This window comes from Morone saxatilis, unplaced genomic scaffold (genome assembly GCF_004916995.1).
Source record: "Morone saxatilis isolate NCDOM2014 unplaced genomic scaffold, NCSU_SB_2.0 Contig10, whole genome shotgun sequence".
NCBI lineage: Eukaryota > Metazoa > Chordata > Actinopteri > Moronidae > Morone > Morone saxatilis.
In genome coordinates this window covers 6,147,057-6,168,200 of record NW_023339652.1, presented here as the reverse complement: position 1 = coordinate 6,168,200, position 21,144 = coordinate 6,147,057, and the positions used below count along the sequence as shown (strand labels likewise).

The following is a 21,144-nucleotide window of genomic DNA, read 5'->3' as shown; positions in this document are numbered from 1 at the left end:
ATCTTATCTTATCTTATATATATACGCACACTTCTGTGTCAGGTTTGCATCATTCCATCTAAATGACACACATTTAAGTCTCTTATAGGAGTGCATTTTCATACATTCAACTTATTCTTGTCACAAAATACATAGTTTTTGTAATAATGTTTGATATATTTTTGCCTTCTGAGTAACTTCACAAATTTAAACCTTAACTACGCTGTTAAGGTCACCGAAATCTTATTAATTATAACAAAAATAACACTAAAATGGTTCAGCAGTTACAATCTGGATACTGACTACAAATATCAGACAAATTAGTAAGTGAAAATGAGAATATTCTCTATATCTCCAACAATGTGTTGAATTGCACAAATTTCAACAACTTGTGGATTTATGTGGTTAAATGAACTTTATAACATTTAAATCTATCACTTCACTATATTGAAAACTTAAAGCTCTAAGCTATTTTTTGAGCCAGTTAATATGTTGACAATATGAAAATAAAACATACATTTTTCAATTTCAATACTCAAGACAAAGACAAAACCTTTTTTCCAATAAATTCATTTATTATGTCATGGGACAACATTTACAAACCTTACTGTGCAAGTACAGCTGTTGCTGCGTTTTGATGACAGCATGCCCTGAAAACATGGCAAAACATCTTCTTTCTCACTATTATTAAAGACAAAAACAAAATTCATCTTCCTCTCGTGCTGCAGTTGAAGGCATCAAAGAGCATTTTCAAAAATTTCATCGACACATTGGGCTTATTAATAAATTTGGAGCTTGCGCAAGTGAAATAAAAGCTGATGCAAGCTGACAAAATACTTAATGATCAAAACATATGTATTAAGCTCATGAAATCAGGTATATCCATTCACGTCATAGCTCATAGAAAATGTACAATTATTCACATGGTATTTGTTGATTAATTAAATGAGTATGGCCCTCTGTGAAGGGGAAAAACTATCCTATTTACAAATATAACAAATGACAGATTCAAGGGATATTTGCCATAAAATATTCAATTATTATACAAACTGATTCTCAGTCACAGCATTCTAACAAGAGTAGAACAAAAGCACTTGTGGCATAAATTAACAATCATCAATTTCCAACTTCATATCATCTGATCTCAATGCTTAATTTGTTCTAATATGTTTCATCCAGGCTATTTACATGCATGTATGTATGCAACGCTGTTTTTTATTGCTATAACCTGTAATATGTTTTTTAAAAAAAACACTAAAAATATCTCCCATAACTTGACACATTTAACAAGAAGTGAGAGTAGGTAAAACATGGAGATTCAAGTGAGATAAACTTGTGAAAAACGTTCAGTGTCGCATGAAAACAAAATAACCCACATAGTATTATAATCTACATTCAACAGAAAGCAGATAGATTTTTGTGAAAAGCTTGAGGACAGTTGCTCGGGGTGTTAATGGGTCAGTGGTTTTCAAAAACCCAACATCAGCAAAAACAATCAATAAGTGAGGAAATACAATCAGTGAATATACATTCAATGGCAGTGACTAGAGAAACCTACCCACTGAGAACTAAATGAAGTCTATTTCATATAATAAGGCTCTACTGATCTTCATCATTCCTTAAAAACAACAATAACCAGAACAGTTAATGAACTGAATGGAAAAACAAAACCCTGAAAGGAATGACAGAACAATGTAAGCACTAGCTTAAAATCAAGTTAAATCTGACACAATAATCTCAACATAAGGGCCTACTTTGTCCAAAAAAACCAAAACAATTAACATTTATGGACTGGACTCTAACAGGCAGAACAGGTTTTAAACCTAAATCAGATAATTATGGTTATAAAGAAGGTCATCTCCCTTAATGAATCCATAGTGGCTTGCATATTAAGGCTGCATGTAACATCGCAAGACGATTTGTCAGACTGTCATCCCAGTGTTTCATTTAAACAATATATAAATTCACACATACATTTCATTTTATCTAATATATACTTGAAAAGCTATTATTTTTGTAACAGCATACATGGGATTCTAAGTAACATATCTTACGCTGACAGCATTTTTTTTTCTGTGATCTTCCTCGCCTGGAATCATCTGGAAACTTTAATTTCCATCTTGTACTTAGTTTCTATGAGGGTCAATCTGTGAAATATCTCAAGTGGTCCTTTTACAATCTGCAACTTCTCTTCTCTGTCCGTCTCCCCACACCAGTCCAGTCTTCACCAACAGGGAGAAAAAGGGACTGAACACAAAAGCAGAGCCTTTCTCGTTTCCAGCCGCACTGTCATTTCGCAACGCACCACTTTGTTTTCTTCACATTTATTCATTTGTGATAACTCGTTACTGGATGTCTTCCACATAGTTAGCAGGATAGAGGCCTGTTTGTCCGTCCTTGAGCCGGCCTTTGCACCAACCCTGATCATCTTCTTCACCAATTTTGGTGAATTCATCCCCTGGAGAAAGAAGATAGAAGCGATTGTTATTTATCTTGCCGAAAAACCTACTGGGAACTGAAAGTATTATAACGTTTTGGGGTCTTTTACACTGTTCGCACTATGTACCTGCTTTGAAGCTCAGCTCATCCTGCTCCTGTCCTTCATAGTCATAGAGGGCTTTGACAGGCACAGACACGACCGGAGAGGCCGGCTCATCTTCAAATGGATTCCCATCACCGTTGGCGGAGAAAGGGTTTCCACCTGTGTCTTCATCCGACCAGTCTGGAGTCTTCTCCACACTGCTCGCACTGGACGGACAGACAAAAGAGCCTCTTAGAAAATGTATTTTAATGAGTTTATGTCGGGGGGCCTTTTGCATCGACAGGATGAAGCAGGGACAAAAGTTGAAGAAAAGTGAGAAGAAATAAAAATGTAACACCAAATAAAGTAAAGGCAAAACACACATAAAAAAAAAAGCCCAAAGTGCATCTTATAATCCAGGGACAGCTTTGTGATTCGTCCTAAAAAGAAAACATCCTCCTCTCAGCTCTAAATAAGAGGAAAACATGCTTACTCATGGCATCAGTGCTACAAAGCAAGCATTCGGTTCAGGCAGCATGACAAGCGATTTAAAAGTTGCCCTGATGACACTGGGAGATCAAGTGAGAGTGCACACAATGCTGAAAGAAGGTAATGCAACAGAACTATGTGGCCACATATCAAAAAGGCACATGAAAAAATAAATACAGCAACACAAGACCAAGCAAGACAAATCATTGCAGTGAATGCATGATTGGATTTTAACCTGAACGGCCAACAGAGGGAGCCACCTAAACACCAGAGAGAACTTGGCTCTGACGAGAGTTAGAAGATGAAAACAGTAAACACACACCGGCACATATATATAAAGGATTTACAGTCAGATCTATTCACAGTGTCTTTTATTACAAATAAACTGTTGATATTGCTTTTTTTTTGTATGTGCACTCTTTTTGATGTTATAAAGCCTGTTAATTGTCTGGCATTGATATAAACAAATGACATACATATGTATAACTGTGTAACTTTTCAGATCTGACTGTAAGACAGAAAAATACTGGATTTCCCACAGAAGAGACATGCGCCCCATGCGCATGACATTTAATGTTCTGCAAGACACGACACTGTTAGGAGTGGAAGACAGACACACACATTGGCTCTGTGTGCAATGCCGTTTCAGGGACCATGCAGAGCAACACAACAACCTGCCACCTGAGGGAGGAGAGAGGGTTACAAGGAAGAAGGGAGCAAAGTAACTAAGACAAAGAAATGGTAGGAGACGCGGCACGGACGGCGATCCATTAAACAAAGATAGAAAGAAAGAAGGCGGGGAGGTTGTGGGTGGGCGGAGGGTTTTCTCCTGTTCACCAACGTTTTTATTTCCTCTTTATTCACACTGATGTGGTTGACTGAGGTCTGCTGCTCCACGGCCATCTCCTCCTCCTCTTCCTCGTCGTCGTCTTCAAAAGGGTTTGTGCCCACTGGCGCTGTTTGAGTGGGCACAGTAAGGCTGACAACATGGGACACAGTGAGAGATGGGTTGTTGACATGCATACACACACAAACAAAAAGACACACCTGTCACATACTTGTCCTGCAGACAAATTCAAAGAGTGATGAAGCCAGGCAAAGCTGATACTGATAGTTAACATCTGTCTTTAACAGATACAGATATAGTGTGACACAGCCGATAACCATACGTGACCATCTGCTTAACCCCAAACAGCGATTGTCCAATCATAGCTTAGCAACAGTAACTAGGCACGGCAGACCTGTCAAGGGACTGTTCCAAGACCAATATGCGGTTTTCTAAGACGTTTCTAAGAACATTTCTAAGAACTTTTTTAGGCCTTTCGATAACCAAAAACAGAGTAAGGAATCATTTAAACGTGTTTATCTGCTTAAATCTGCACTTCAAATGTTAGCATACCCAGTTTTACTACGTAAAGTAGTACGTTACTTACGTTTCAAGGCCAAGGAACAGTCTTATTAGCTAAAATAGATAAGTTAACTATATTTTTACTTAAAAAAAACACAGATTTATCATCATCATCCCAAAAGCATGATTACAAACATAAAATATACATCTAATAAACCATTGTTTGTTCATTTATGTGTATTATGTTAGAATTAATACATTTTCCCTCATTATTATAACCATAAAACCACCTCCTGTAGCTCTACACTCAAATACAAACCCCATGCTGGCTGTTTATTTAAATAAAACTATTCAATTGATGAGGATGCTATTGTTTTTTGCTGGGACATATGCAGCTTTAGCCCCAGTTTATTAGAATTATACCATGTATGTAGCCATCAAGTGAATATTTAAAACCCTCTTCTAGGGTTCTCATTTTATAACAAAGCACCTGGAAACATTAAAGAGTTTCCAACCAACTCATGGAGCTTAATTAGCTAGCTATTTAGCAAAAATATGATTAAATATGTCAATGAAAGTTATTTCATTTAATTTCAGCCTGCAAAAGTGAAGTACAATAGAAAGCTTTTCACAAGTAGCAAGTGTAACTAAGGGGACAAGGGCTTAGGGAATGGTTAATTGTGGCTTTCTTTCAAGAGGTAGATGACCCAGGAATTGTTGTATTTCTATGTAATAATATGTATGAGAAACACCAACAAGGCAGTCAGAAAAATAACTGTGTTTTAGACTAAATTCTAGACTTCTTGAGCGATACTTCAAACACTTGTTTGTTTGCTCTGGGTTGTGTAGATGCAAAATCTTTCTTTAGAAGTCACATGAGAGCGGTTTACTTCCTACGATTGTCGCTTTCCGCATCGAGGAACAAAACTTGTACTAGCCTTCCACCTGTATCAGAGGAAACACAGGGTTTCTACTCCCTGTTTACAGAATTATTAGACCGTGAACAACAGTAGCTATCAGTTGGCCCTTAAGAGTGTGAAGCGGAGAAATGTGAACGCCTTTGTGTGCATAGTCATGCCATGCTCTGCAATGAGTTGAGCCTCAGGAGTTATTACAACAAACACTGCTCTACTGGGAATTTGGCACAATGTAACTTTGGATGGTTTCAGTCAACAAACAAACCTGCACTTATAACTATGAACTAAAGGATTCAAACAGCTGTGTTAATGTCTTATCCAGTGGGTCTTAAAACCGTGTTCATTCAAGCTTCAGACCACAGATAAGGGAAAAAAATCAAAACGGGTTATGTTACGTTGATACGAATAAGGGCTGGCTTTCAGATGCTGATAAAATACTACTGTAACTACGATCAAGATAAGTAACAACCTTCATGGTGAAGTCTGTTTTTGTCCCTTAGTGCTCTACTCTTAGTGTGACTACAGAAAGATAATACAAATTGGTTCTGATTTACCCTAACCAGAGCCTGGCTTGTACATACACAAAAGCCCAGAGATGTAGGAAACGACAGGAAAACAATGTGCTGTTAATGCTGGTTGGGGGAGAGGCAGTCCCAAGGCACACAACTTTCCCAAGTTCAGAGGTCAAATGCTTTCCGTGCCTGACATTCCCTTTGTCGACTCCTCTACATACTCCTCTGATCATTTCTGCATACACAGTTCCTACTGGTGTCTGGATAAGGGGAGACAGCAGGTGTAATAAAGGAACCCCCATTACCAAGCTGCAAAGGAATGTAAAGAGTAAAAGGCCAAGTCATTTTATCAGACTAGCCAGACACAGGACAAGATAATCACAGCTAACCTCACTTAAAATACTGAACAATAAATATAACACACATAGCAACTTCGGCAACGAGCTCAACGATGCATGGGCTGAGAAAAATGTTTACAGTAAGTTTACACATCTTTATAAAAGTATATCTGCCTGTGTGGTGTCCTTTTTCACCGTGACGATAGATGCATCATGCATCACAAGTTTTTTTTATTTTAATCAGCTGTTTGTTGTCGTTTCCATGAATCACTGTTATTGTCCTTGGTGCTGTTGCCACAACACCGAAGACACATTTCACTGAAGGGAGTTCGTATCTTATCTTGGCTTAAAAAAAGATTACATCATGTCACTAAAAACTGCCATTCACAAGTGGCTAAACCTGGACAGAGTGGTCTAATTCCATTATACAGCATTAGACCATCAGAGGGTTAAATCAATTATTATAAACCAAGCTCAGACAAGTCAGTGAATTATATGCATCTCCTCATAAAAACATGTTTTTTAGCTGAAGTTCCTCTTAATATTTCTTTTTGTTCAGTACAAAACTTGCTGAACCCAGGCACAGGTGTTTGACTTGAAGACTAATTCAGACTTCTTTGAACTTTCCAGTACTAATATTCATGCTATGAAGGTCTCGGCATGTGTGAGTAATATTTCCACATTAGTTTTTGGCTCGTTTTCAACTATGTACCAGCCGACTCCAGTCTCGCGGGGATGAATTCTTTCCCAACAATCTGTAACACAATGTTTTACAGTCACCATAGAAACAGCCATACCACTAGACGTCACTCCCGGAACTTCCCGTGTGTAACGTTTTACAAGCGTTCCTTAAGAGGATGACACCGTGAGCGGTGTGCTGGATTATCTCTGGTGTGGGTGAGTTTGGATGAGGAAGACAGAGTGTGTTTGTGTGCTTCTGAACAGATGCTCAGCTGTGTGTGTGTTTGTCAGAGACAGAAAAAGTGAGTCAGTGAGTGATCAGGTATCTACCTGCTGCTGGTCTTGGCAGGCTGAACAGGCTGGTCTGACCCAGTTTGACTGATGCCTGTCAAAGTGACGCCCTCTGATGGCTTCTTCTTTTCTCGTCTGCTGAGGGTTCGGTTCAGGTCTATGGACCAGTCCTGGTTGACACACACAGACACACGTTAGAGTCAAGTATTGCATCTAAAACTGGTCGGCTGAGCTTGAGCTTGGTTCAAAACATGCATTCACAGATAGTATTGTGAGAACAGGTCACAGTCATGAGCACAGCAATATACACACTTCACACATGACAGTCCAAAATATGTCGAGCATTTCTTAGGCTGGGACACTGACTCTGGATTTTAAAACTGTGTGTGTGTTAATAGTGTACAGTGTAGGCCTGATAAAATGAGAGACAAGACTGTGTACATCCATCACCTGTTGGAAAGAAATACAGCACCAAGAGTCTCCCCTCCACCAGAGGCTAACCAGGGAGAGTAAAGCAAAAGAAACAGGGTCCAATACCATAACAACTTAACAATCAGTTATAGAAAAGATATACAGATATAGTTGGATGTTGCTTAAAAGCTTTGGAAATTTCCAGTATTCATCACAGCATGACAGCATATTAATCTAGTGTTGGAGCAAACGTTCTGACATTAATCAACCTAATACAGACAGCAGTCATACTGTCCCATATACGGTATTTAAGTATGCCCTCAGAACTTTCCAAAAAGCTTGTCTGACCCCTCTGATTTGTCAGGCCTCTCAAACTTTTAAAAGATCAAAGATCTTCCAGTCTGGCTTATGACCTCTGAGACTCACTGCAGGGCCACGGTGGCATCATGTGACATACTGCAGGGTTCACATGGACACAATAATGAGCGGAAGAGCCACTGAGGGGTCAGAGCTCAAAGGTTAGAGAGAAAACAGAGTCTGAGCTGTGTTAGTGGTGGTATGAATCCTGGTATTCATGAAAAAGGTCTGTATGAATCCTGTATTTATCAGAAAGCACATAGTGATGGATTGGTCACACATATGCATGAACTATGGGGGTATGATATACACTATGGTGGGAACAGTGCTGTGGTGACTGCATATACCATGTGCATCTTTAGCCTATTCATATTTTTTGAAACTTGACTAAAAGATACAAACACAAGCACCTCAAACACACACACACACACACACGCATATATAAAGAAGCAGTAAGGAGTGAGAGTGTTATTGGAGAAAAAAGGATCTCCCCCCACTCATGGCTGTTGTGAAAAGAACAGCCCTCCCATGCAGAACTCACTACAATGGACCTTCTCTTAAAGGAGCGAGGATGCGACCAGTCCAAATTCTGCCAGACATGGGGAAAGGGAGGCAGGTGTAGAGCAGGGTTAACGCAGACAACACAGTCCAATCCTCAAACTGTAAAGCTGCAGAAATGTTAGTTTGTGTAGGTAGCAACGACTGGCACCAGCAAATTATTCTAGGGATTGATACTGTAACAAGCTACATGAATCAAAGAGCCAGGAGCTTGCAGAATAACTAAAACACAAGCGTGGTGCATTGTTTTTGACATTTCATTATTTATTCAAGTTTCATTTGGCTATCTACCCTGTTGGAGCTGTCTGACAGGTTATTTGTTGCTCTTTTTTGTCGTGTGTGTGTGTGTGTGTGTGTGTGTGTATCTTGTCGCAGACAAGATTTATTCCTTTCTTAAAAAGTGGTACTCAGAAAGAAAAACAGCCTAGTAAAGATCGAAATGGAAGAACACGCCTCACTGGAACGGCTATGCCTGCAAGAGCACTCAACAGCACTATAAATTAACATTGCAAGCGCATGCAGCTTTTCTTTTCCTTCCCCTCCTCTTTTTCTTTTTCACTTCCTGTTGGGAAGATGACATAAACTACATCCCTCTTTTTTGCCACTCCGACTGCTGAGGACAGATTTACTCCCCCCCTGCTGCCAAACAGCATACTTCAATGACAAAAATGACACTGGGCTATAACTCCTGCTTGGGCTACGTGTAACATTACAAAAAAAAAAAAAAACTATGGCAATGTTGCCCTTAATGTTTTTTCCTGAAACATTTTTCAGTACGCCTTATTAGTCCATTTGTGCTGTCGTCGTGGTTCTCACAGCTGGGCCTGGGAGAGCAGCGGTGAGTCTTTAAGAGGAGATACTAACATCTCAAGATAAGCATGGACTATACTTCATTCATAATTACATCACTAAATACCATAGGACGCCCTTTATTGTTCATGTGTTTAAATTGAGTGAGGGACCGTGACCTATTGTGTGTCTGTTTGTGGATCTGTGGCATGAAAACCTTATGGGAAGCTATTGTGAGCCACTCTGGATATTTCTCCTCTACCCAACATTTGGCTTTCCTTCTCTTTTCTTCTCCTCTTTTATTAGTTGAAATGAAGGGCGTAGTACCTCAAACTGGGGCCAGTTCATTGGCATGCCGGGGCCGTGGTTGGACCGGAACCACTTCAGGTCCTCTTCAGCATCAGTAGCAGTGACTGTGTCTTCCAGCGTGTGGTAGATTGTCTGGAATCTATGGACACAATGTTGGACATTATATTCTGGGTGATACCTGAAATCTCAACCATCTCTACTACCGCTATATGTATGCATTCAGACATTCAATGGCCTGTCTGACCTGTGATTGGTTGAGAGATCCAGGTGCTGTTTAACCTCCAGCAGCAGCTCTGAGAAGAAGCGGATGCGTTTGTCTTCAAACTGTTGCCACTGCTCAAACACCTGCTCCATGTTCTCCATATACTGAGGGGTCAACTTGTCGAGTTCTTCCAGGGATTTCTCATAGCGTTCTTTAGTCTGGGAGAAAGGGAGGAGTGAAGTGACAATTAAAACGCATAAAAAAGAATAATTCTTGACGATGTACCTTTGTATCTAGACAGCTGCTGATGTCCCTTTTAGCAGACTACAGTTCTTACTCAAGTTATCCATTAAATGTTCAAAGTTTTGACTATAATTCCCGTTCCAGCTATGATGGGAAGTAAAGTCAGTTAAATACTTAGAGATATATACTGTGGAAAACACTGTTTGATGGAATTTAATATCATAATTAAGTCTGAGTTCACTTATAATTATAAGGATTTACACCTAGTTAGTGCAACAAAAGATTTAAAGATGGACTACCAGTGCACTTGCAATTTTGACACCCCCACCTATTTCTTTCCTAAAAGGAAGGCCTACCTTCTGCACCTCCTGCTGACACTTCTCCACCTTTTCCTGGAGCTTCTTTTGGGCATCAGGGTTGTTGTTGCTCTCCAGTTTGCTGTTGGTCTCCCTGCTGGCTGCCAGCTTCTCTTCTTTGCAGGCAGAGTGGTAAGACTTCTTCATTGTCTCCATCTGTGGATTCAACGGATGAAATAAAGGCCAAAGTGCCAGTCTTGAGAGTTAAAGTGACTGAGGGATTTAAGCATAAGTTACGATATCTTTTTTTTTGGATTAAGTTGTTGGAAAATGTACCTAAATTGGTCACCATTTAATCCAACAGCAACATTAACATATTTTACTAAGACCATTGTTGTTCTAAACATAGCCATCTGTTCCCAAATTGTACATGCATGTTGCCGTCTCATTGTCATTTTCGAGAAAGTCTTCGAGGAAATTTGATTTCACTTTCTCTCTGTTAGTAAGGCTGTTACTTCTAAGCTCTAAGTTCACTTCTGTGCCTGACTAAATGTGTGTCATTTGTCATTTTTGGAAACGCTACAACCCATTTCCTACTTAGAGAAACTTGCTAATTTGAGGCCCCAGACACATAAATGTTGGAACGAATGAATAATAACAAACTCATGTGAAGGAGGTAACATGGAAACACTGATGCTTGATAAGTTTTACATGTGATGGATTTATGACAACATGAATTAACCACTCCTCTGTCACTTTGTTTATATTTAAACTCCAACAGATAAGTACCGAGCAAGCAAACTGCATGAAGGCTCTATTTGACGAGTGTCTTGGGCAGTGCCCAGTGTACCTTGGGCCAAGGCCAGAACAGCTATATCCCTATTGAACAAACCATGAGGTCATAAGTAGAGGGCACTTAAAATACAAGGACACCAGCTTGTCCTCCTCCCTAATCTGATTTAACAAGCAGTTGAGTGTTCCGCTATTTGTGTATGTACAAAAAACAAAATGTTAATCCACTAAAACACGGGCTTAGGAGTTTATACTGTATCTAGCGAGCATGTATGTGTCTATTATTGACATACTGCCCACGTCACCCATGTCACCCACTAATTTTCTAGACCAGTTAATTAGCCTGATTTCCTCTCTGGACCTCTATCACATGTCCCTGTCCGTCTGGTCAATCAATAAATCACTATGGTTACAAAAATGTATTGTTCTGTCCCTGCTCAATGACAAGGCCAGGATGTCACCACCCACTGGTGACATCACACACACACACACACACACACACACACAGGAAATGGGGGCAAGGAGCCTGGAAGTTGCGAAACCTCCAGTGACTTTGAACATACAAATACTTGCATGTGCGCATTCTTATACGCATGCACAGAAACAGAAAGGAATGTGTGTAGTGCAGAGTAAACAGGCTTCTTAAATGAAAGCAGTAGTAGGAAATACATTGACCTGATTTTGAACTACAGGGTGCCAGTCTCCCTGCAAGCACTCCTTTCCTTCCTTTTTACTGACAGTCAAAGAACTGCAGGATACGCTAACCGGCTGCCGCCTTGGCACACTGTGGCTAATGTTTGGCTTCCTATTCAAGCTAAAGAAGTGGTAATTGTGATTCTGCTCTGCTGTTGTTTCGCAGGCAGGTAGTCATGGAAGGGAAAACAATAGTGAGTCAGTAATATGTAATCATGTGAACTGAAGGGTAAAATTGATAGTTATGGCTATAATGAGTAGCTTGAGAAATGGCTTGCTGCGGTAACTGCTTAGAAATAGAAATTACTTTTAAAAAAAAGGTGCTACCGCTATACTACACATCATGTTATTTCAGTATCCTGTGCGTTCCTAAAAAGTTTGAAATCCACACCTCTTTGAGTTTCTTTGCCCAGGGTTTCTGAGCCTTACGGAAGCCGTCGTCAGCTTCTTTAGTCTCCTTGAAGCCGCCGATCATCTGTTTGTGGTAGGCGTCTCTCTGCCAGTTCTTTAGCTTCTCGTAGTCTTCTCCCATCAGTGCTGCTTTCACCTCCATGTGGAGCTCGCTCACCTTCTCCGCCTCTGTGCACAGAGCCGACCACGCCCGCTCCAATGAACCATACTGAGGGCCTGAGGAAAGAGTCATTTACCAGTCAGTGTCTGTAAAAGACATCAGTTTATAATTTGCATCAATATAATGTTGTGGTTTAAATGCATTGCCCCTAAGAGAGCAGAGAGCACAATCTAAATTATAGATAAAATAATAGCTTTCTGTCAATATTATACAAGTACTCACTGAGGAAATTAAATTTAATAGTTTTAATTTATTTAATGTGTAATGTAGCTTGAGTTTTTTTTATATTCCTACCTTTTTCTATGAGTTGCCGCCAGCGTTTCCCCCATTCTGTGAGCTGCTGTGCGTAGGACTTTTCAATACGTGCCCGCTCATGAAGACAGTTCATGAGATCATTACAGAGTCGGTTGCCATCGTCTACCCGTTTAACTGTTCGCTTGTAGTTACCAACCTGAGGACCAGCGACAGAGACACAGACACAGACAGAGAATACAAATAGACAGTTGAAAATAGGTCAAAAGTGTTAGTTATGGCAAGTGTTGCACTAGATTTCCCTGAAGGCGTTGCCCTCTGAGTTAATTTATTCCAAGATGAGCTAAAGTTGTTATATTCCCAGGATTTATTCTACTTATTCCATCAATTGCAGCTGAGATTTAAATGTTAACTCCACACAGAAGTTTTCAGAAACCACATTTCTCTACGGAAGAATTGTGACCCTGGATTTAGGTTTTTGAGGAAGGAATTCATGCGTCTCACCTCCCAGAAGCTGTCACTGGAGACATCGATCATGGAGTCATCATAGGAGCCCGACATCGCTGCTGCCCTGGGTTACACTCAGTGTGTAGAGCCTAGAAAAACACAGAACAACAACGTTTTAGCCACCATGAATGCCTGATACTAAAATTCTCTAAGGAGAAAATAAAAAGTAAATATCATATCATGAGCGATCAGTTCACCTTTGGTTTAATAGAGAGAAGAGAAGAATTGGCAGATTAAATGATAATGGCAATAACTGTTGCAGCCCATTTTCAATCAATAAGTAAATCATTTTGAATTGAAATTTGGCAAAGTAAGCATCAAGTCATGATTTTTGAGATATTNNNATATTGTTTCCTTTAATTGATTGAATATGTTTTAAATGAGTTAAATTTCATACAAGTTGTACAATGGGGAAATATTACTGTTAAGCCTTTGAATCTCTCAATGGAAAAAAATATAATTTCCATTGCTTTTAAATCCTACAGAATCCATTCCAACATGAATAAATTACAGGGAACACAACTGATCAAAATGTAGATGCATCATAAAAACATATGAATACATACGCAATACGTCTTATATGTGTATTATTCAACTTTATTCAGGCTTCGCCAACAGTACAGACAGCTGAGTTATTAAATATATACGACAAACAGGAAGGGGAACACATATTTTCTATTCAGTGACACATTTGTTTTCACCACGTGTACTATGAAACCAACAGCTGAAGGACAACACCATCGAGCCAACATTCTCCTTCTATCAAAATAACCCTCCACAGAGGCTACAGGTGTGGATCAGACACTGATGAGTGGTTGAATACTGTGCAGTGTGTGGAGTAGGAGAATAAATAGTTCAGAGAAGTGATACGGAGAGACATGGAAGGGGGAGGGGAGGGCTTAAAGTGTGTGATCTGGTTTGTTAACCGGGCAGCAGGTGGTGATTCATTTCTATAACCTCACAACCCTCAACACAGAACAAATTCAAACACGGTGGTTGCAGGCGGCACACAGAGCCTCAGCTAAACTATAAGTGTGTGTGTGTGTGTGTGAATCTGACCGAGAGAAAAAGAAACTGTCAAGAAACACACAGCGGGCCGCTTCCGTTTCCTTCAGACGGGTACGACAGTCAGCCCTCTGTTAGTCCCCCCCCCTCTCCTCTCCTCATGTCCATCATTTTAAACTCAACAGCCCCACAAACAGTCTCTCTTTATTCCTCCCCCCTCCATCGTCTTCCTCTCTGCTCAGTGCTCTCCTCCCTTCCCCATCAGCCTGGAGGGGTCTCCTCTCTCTGCAGCACAGACCGGCCCTGTTCAGATCCAGTATCTTGTAACCATATATATTGACATTGTCCAGCTGAGGCGGACTGCCGGCATCCGAACACGTCTCAAGTGCATCTCAGTTCACCGAGATCACATCGCATTCAATTGCACCTCCAGGAAAACTGCAACCACTTCTAGGAAGGAAGAATGAAACAGTGCTACAGCCAGTCCTTTAAGAGAAGATTTATCAACTAGTAATGGTTATCTGTCATTATATTTCACAATTAACAGACTAAATGGCTGATTCATTACTTGAAGAATGATGAATAAATAGATCATTTAAAATAGACAAGCAGCTCTCGTGCTCGGCCACGCAGAAAGTTGCTGTATGACAAACAAATCAAGTGTTATTTTTAGTCTATGAGAAGTTCAAAGGGCCAATAATCGTTTCAGGATCTCATTTGTCTTCACAGGTTGTTTTTTACATAAACACACAAACAAATATATGTTTGATAAGGTTTCATTAATCTGGTTATTATCGATTTGTCACCAAGGGGGGGGACGCTAGAAATTAATTTCAAAGTTTAGCTGAAACGATCAGTCAAAATATCAGCAACTGCTTTAATGAATGAATGCACTTTTTCCTTTTTTTACGTAATGTTATTCCATGGTCGGTGCGAGCAATGTGGGAGTGTGGGTGTGTGGACGTGAGACTGGGTAGGAGTCATAAATGTGCGGTTTATAAAATGGCCTATAAAAAGCTTTAAATGAAATACTGTATGTGTAAGCAGACCTATATTATGTAGTTTAAATACATTTTTGATCTTTGGCATGTCTGTACAGCAATTTATTGGTGCTTACTGCAAACCCCTCCGCTGATACGATCAAAACTAAAGACACGAAAGTCTCCCTTTCTCAGTTACACTCATTCAAATATCAGTAATATCTGTCAAAACATCCATCTCTCATATGGAGCGACCACTTGTGATCAGAGCACACGAGGTGCATTTTAGTGTGTGAACACACAGGGCCTCTTTCAGTCGGCCGACAGAGCGAGAGGACGAGGGCTGGTGCTTAGTGTGTGTGCGTTGGCCGATGGTCAGTGGCCCGTGCCCTCCGGGGCAGGACTTGTACAGAGGGTAGTATTGTGGTCTCTGCTAGCCGGGGAACAATTCTCCCCTTAAACTGTGTTTGTAGTTTACAATCAGGTCAGTCAAACAGCAGAACACACACAGACACACAACCACAGACACACAAACAGATGTTGACCGTCACCGTTTCCAGAGAAAACCACATGTTTAATATAACTCAACTTCCTCATGAAGGGTAGCCTTGATATTAGAAACAATTGTGTGTGTAGACCATCTTGAATCGAGATTACACTTTGGAACGGGCGAGGATCAAAAGTGGAGCAATCCAAACCAATTTGGTAAAATTGGAAGATTGAGTTGCGGCTACTTGCTTATTAGTTTCAGTCCTTTTTCAAGCACACTTCAAAGTTTCACACAGTTCAAATGTGCTACTTTTCATTGTCATATGACAATTAGGTTTTGCACCGGTGGTTGAATAAAACAAGACATGGTGTCCCCTTCGTCTCTGGGACATTGTGCTGGGAAGTATTCCACAGTTTTCTGACATTTTATGGAGAATTTTAAATGATTCATCAAGAAAAAATAAATATATAGATATGATCAAACTATATGATAATGTTATTACAATATATTCCTACTATATTCTCTTAGCTACTACCTCCCAGACTACTTGTAAGTATTCTGTCAGATTTGAAATCATATTGAATCTGAAAACTCTGGCGACACAAAACAGATACTGTACACGAATAAGACACAAGTTTTCTGCTGCCTAATTTAAAAAAAGACAACCTATCACAGTGATCAGTGGTGATCCAATATGGCCTGATTGAGCAAGAGAGGTGTGTGTGTGTGTGTGTGTGTGTGTGATAATCATACATTATCCAGCCCAGTGTTGTACTCTTGTCTCTTTTGCATTTCCCTACCAGCTGTCCATATTCGTCCTTCGCCAATCACCGATGCAGCACCAGAGAGGAACACACAAGGGACGAATGGAACGAGCCACAAATATCTTCTCTAAACATGGCAACAAGTCTTCTGACATTAAACTCTGCTGAGCGTAAACTTCCACTGACAGCATTACCACAGCAGCACTGAATACCTTTAAACATATGACAATTTTAATAATCTATCCAAGTTCTCAGGGGAATATGGCACCAATTATTACGACTTTTTGTTTTGTAATTAATAACGTGTTGGGTCAATTAAGTGTAATGCAGCCATTAAGATAAGCAAAAGACAGGATTTAAACTAAATCAGGACAATCCATGCGTTCTTATCTCTTAAACTGACCCTATCTTATACTGATGTGCAATATCACCCAACTCTCCATCAAGTAACTGGTTTTGTTTTCTAATCAAGTGATGTATGGGAACGACCTCGCACAGCTAGAAAAATAAGCCAACAGTGTGTATTGGGAATTCCTTCATCACAGCAGCTATTTCCCAGGCCTGATGTAACGAAATGTGATGAAAACAGGAACAACCGTCTACACGCCCATGGCTCTGCGGGACACGAGGGCCGCGTTAAACAATCGAACGCGGCTTGACCCAGAAGTGTAAACAATGCTGTTGACTAAGTGGAGGTCTGAAGTCCGCTCAATCTGTCACTCTGCAGGGGAACACTGGAAAATCCAACACTGTGCGCTGCTGTGCACACATGGGGGGTGAGGAGAACTCGCACAGAACGCTGGAGATTGAGAAATTCCTATCTGGCGTTGTGCGTTTCCGCCTTCTTAATTTGTGATGAATGAAAACATAAAAGTCTTTCTTACCAACGAACGCTCGATTTCATCAAATCTGCAGAAACTTGTCTGCAATGGGGGTTTTCTTAGATTCCAGGCTTAGTGATTATGTAATCAAACACAACAATGATATCCACTAAAGTCTGATAAGTTAAAGTACTGAGCATGCTGGAATTTGGTTTGCGGAAAAACAGCCTTTAGATAGACATGAACAAATGCATTCCTCAACGCTACCATGCCCAAACTGAACCTTGGCACGTTGAGCAAGTTCTCACACTGTCAAGGACTGTCAAAGAGCGAGAGAGGGGGGAGGGGGGGCCGATATTGAGACGGCAAAAGCAGGAGATGATGACCACGTGTGTTATTTAAAGCCCGTGAAAGCTTACTGTACTATGCGGCTGGAAATGAGAAGACCTGAGTCACGTCTAAAGAGCAGACACACGAGATGCCGATGACCTTTCCGAACTGGCGCAGGGGTGGGAAAACTGGATAAGATGAAGAAGATGCAACCAGAGGGAGAGACAGGGTATGCAACATTTGTGGGCCCCTTGTATACAAGAGCATTTTCTTTCCCACAAACCACCAGCAAACTGTCGATTCACCACGTGTTTGTGTTTGTCAGAGTGCTCTGTGGGTTGTCAACAGCGGCATGAATGGAGCGCCAAGCGACCGGATACACAGACTGCAGAGATGAGCACATAGATGAGCGATAGGCACACGCATACCTGCCCTGAAGCTGTTTATGTTGTTGGGTAAGAAAAAATATGATCGGAGCGCCAGGAAACCAACCGGAGTTTGTCAGTTCAGAAACAAACTCTTATCGAAAGAGTATAGCAAGGACATCGGCGGATTAATGTCACACAATCTCAGTGTTTCAGTCTCAGTGTGCCTCGGTCTGTCTGGCCTAACTAATCAGTAACTGCTGGAGAGCAGAACTGTGTGCACAGTGAGTGGAGTTATCCTGAGGGGCCGCTGTGTCATATTTAGTTTCCTGCCTTGTCTGCGTGATTGTCAATGCAAGCAAGAACCGACACTGCCGACGGGGTTTCGTCTGAATGAGAATGCGTGACTTGCTTCTCCAGGGTTTTTAAATACACGGAGGAACACACTAGTGCTCTCTCTTTTCAGCTGCTCCCAACAATTCTTTTACATTACTGATTCATCTGTAGAACATTTACTCAATTCATTGTTTGCGTATAGTATGTCAGCATAAAATGTCTGCAAATAGTGTCAAATTCCCATTCCATTTTACCTCGGTGGTGTCTTCAAATGTCTTGTTTTGTCCAATATTTATAGTTTACAACTATACAAAACAGAGAAAACTAGCAAATCTTCATATTGGAGAAGCTGCAGCGAGAGAATTTTTATTATCACAACATTATCTGTGGATCAACTGATCGATTAATTGACTAATCGTTGTGGCTCCAAAGTGAAGAGCTTTGCTTTAGGAGTTGTAACAGGCATTCTTGAGCAGCAAATAATCATCAAATGAATCCATAATGAAAATAATTGGTATTTGTAGCTCTCCTGACCATTACTTCAAATAAAACACTTAAATCTTGAGAACAAACGCTAATCACGGGGATTAAAGGAAGAGAATATGATTACATAACAAGCAAGCTTAGAAAAATACTTTTAGCGCTCTACTTTACAAAGCCTTGATGTCTTAATCACATTAAAATTGCTTATCTGACCGGGGGTGATTTTTTTTTTTTTTGTCTGTTTCCATTTCCTTCCTTTGTTGCATTAAAACGCCTGCAATATCTCAGAGGCAGGGAGTGCAGCTGAGCTGATCTATCCCTTCAATATTGCGGTTTCACAGCAGGACATTGCTAAATCCCGACTGGGCTACGAGAGAGAAAAAAAATACAATCATTCCTTTGCTTTCTTTCTCTCTTGTTGCACACTTGCACACATGCTTGAAGGTCATAAGTTTCCATGGCAAACGGCGGGTCACGACCTTGATTTTCTTTCCCCGTCAGTCAATCACCTCTGCCCTCCTTCCTCATGTGAGTCCGACAGCTGCACAGGACTGCTGATCTGACGGGAATATAGCATTTCCAATGTGGATTCTGGACATTACTCACTCCCACCTATCCGGTTTTTATAGAGATCACAGACGGAGCTTCATAAGAGGCTCCAAAACAACCGGGACAATGAAACCGTTGGTCCGTAACAGCAGGTCAACTGTAGCCTCCACAGAAGTGACCAGGCCGCCTGCTTGCTCCACGGTCAGGGAGAAACAATGGCATTTGTTCCACACTTTCAGGCATTTTCCACTGGACACGCCAGCAGCACGGAGAGGGACATAATGGAGGGAAATTCAGTATTACATGACAGGGAAGGGGAGATCCTGACGTAACCCACAGGCCTGCACGCACAGTGGCGTCTCATGTGATGCATTTCAAAAGGTGCAGACTTTTCGGGAGAGCGCCACGAACACAATTCATCTGCTCGCAGCAAATTCTTTCACAAAGACAAAGATAATAGGTGATAAGACTAAATGTTTTAGCACTTTTGGCAAATGTCTGATAAGCTTTTCCTCGGATCCTCTGATTCACGCTTCGGCGGGAGGCGTTTATGTTCAGGCTGCATGAGATACACGATTCAGTCCTGTCGAACGGCGGCTTGTATCCCTGGAACTCTCTGAGAATACGCCAAGAAAAGATCCCTGTAAATGGAGAGCGGTGCCTTCAGCCTCAACTGGAATACCCGCTCTAAGTTTAGCCCGGTTCTGTGACAGAGCAATCAGTTCACACACACACACACACACAAAAAGGAACAAGCTGCTTTTTTCGCAGAGCTTTCGCTACTGCTTCGCCCCTTGACAACACTACTCTCATAACAAACCAACAAACCCACACAGCCGTACTGACGATAGTCTAAAACACTGATGACGGATACCTTCCACTGATTCACCACAACTGTCCTGCTCGGAGGGGATCCTTGTTCCCTTCCTCTTGTGATTAATGACCTCGTGTTGACGCGGGTTTAGGCTGGAAATGACCACAATATCACAGCCTGAGAGAACACTTTCTTACATGCAACTTTGGGTTAAATGCACACACACACACACACAGCTTACCAGGACTGGACTTGGCAGCCAGCTGGCACTGCGCAAATTAAAGCACTGAGCATTGGGGGGGGGGGGCAGCCCTGAAACGAAACCAGGCATCCAGCAGGAACTGAGGCACCTCTCCCTCTCCCTCTCTCTCCTTCTCTCTATAGAAACAGGACTACATTATGTAATGTAAGCATACCATGGAGTGATGATACGACATGGACCAGGGTTATCTTTACTTGCTGAAGCCTGCCCCGCCCTTCATCCCTCCAATGCATTCAAACACTAGTCTCCCCCCTCTCTCCCTCTCTCTCTCTCTCATTGTGAAAAACTACACAGCTGGAGTTAAAAACTACACGATTTAACTCGACACAACCCCCCCACCGCCCCATGCAAAAAACATTGATTAACCACAGTAGCATTTCGTAACTTTTAATACCCTGAAGTTACAACTAGTCACAGGGACTGGTGAACTACTTCAACTTCAGGTTTTAGCTATATATATATTATTACACATCAGAGCTCGCTAGTGTAGCTTTCACTTCACTGAATCATCAAGTGTTTTATGCCCACCACAGTAACGTTTCCAACCTCCTCCCATCGGGGAAGTAACTTCACTTCGCCCCTAACTTAGCTCTCATGTTAGCGAAATTAGCCACAGCCCCTTTTTAGTCAAGGAAAAAAAGTTAAAAGACACAACGTGAAAGTGTTGGTTTGAGCTCACCTGGCAAGGGTTTATTCCTCTTGGTCGTTCGTGTGTAATTGACGAGTTAATTCTCTTGCTCGGTGCCAATTTATGAATCTTTTCTCCCCGTTTTTTGCTGCTCAGGAGCGGCGGCACCATCGATTGACTGACTGACACAAGCGTCAGAGAGCCGAAGTAGCACGGCGGCGCTTCCGGTGGGGAGATTTCAAAATAAGAGGAGCAGCAGAG

General features: G+C 41.2%; 1 protein-coding gene across 7 annotated transcripts; it reads right to left on the bottom strand.

The window, feature by feature from the left end:
• Nucleotides 1–533: 533 nt before the first annotated feature.
• pacsin2 (protein kinase C and casein kinase substrate in neurons 2) lies at nucleotides 534–21,092 on the bottom strand. 7 transcript variants are annotated; one of them, XM_035673658.1, is made up of 12 exons: nucleotides 20,935–21,092; nucleotides 13,054–13,145; nucleotides 12,592–12,748; nucleotides 12,118–12,353; nucleotides 10,302–10,457; nucleotides 9,745–9,920; nucleotides 9,519–9,639; nucleotides 8,386–8,433; nucleotides 7,116–7,246; nucleotides 3,831–3,968; nucleotides 2,546–2,727; nucleotides 534–2,437 (listed from the first exon to the last, which is right to left on the bottom strand). In XM_035673658.1, the coding sequence occupies exons 2-12, from the start codon at nucleotides 13,108–13,110 to the stop codon at nucleotides 2,325–2,327; spliced, it is 1,515 nt and encodes a 504-aa protein (XP_035529551.1). In that variant the 5' UTR covers nucleotides 13,111–13,145; nucleotides 20,935–21,092; the 3' UTR covers nucleotides 534–2,324. The 7 variants fall into 7 exon arrangements, with proteins under 7 accessions (XP_035529551.1, XP_035529590.1, XP_035529582.1 ...); XM_035673674.1 differs by lacking the exon at nucleotides 20,935–21,092 and adding an exon at nucleotides 20,235–20,342 and having other exon boundaries at nucleotides 2,325–2,437; XM_035673681.1 differs by lacking the exon at nucleotides 20,935–21,092 and adding an exon at nucleotides 20,054–20,169 and having other exon boundaries at nucleotides 2,325–2,437.
• Between the last annotated feature and the right edge of the window lie 52 nt (nucleotides 21,093–21,144).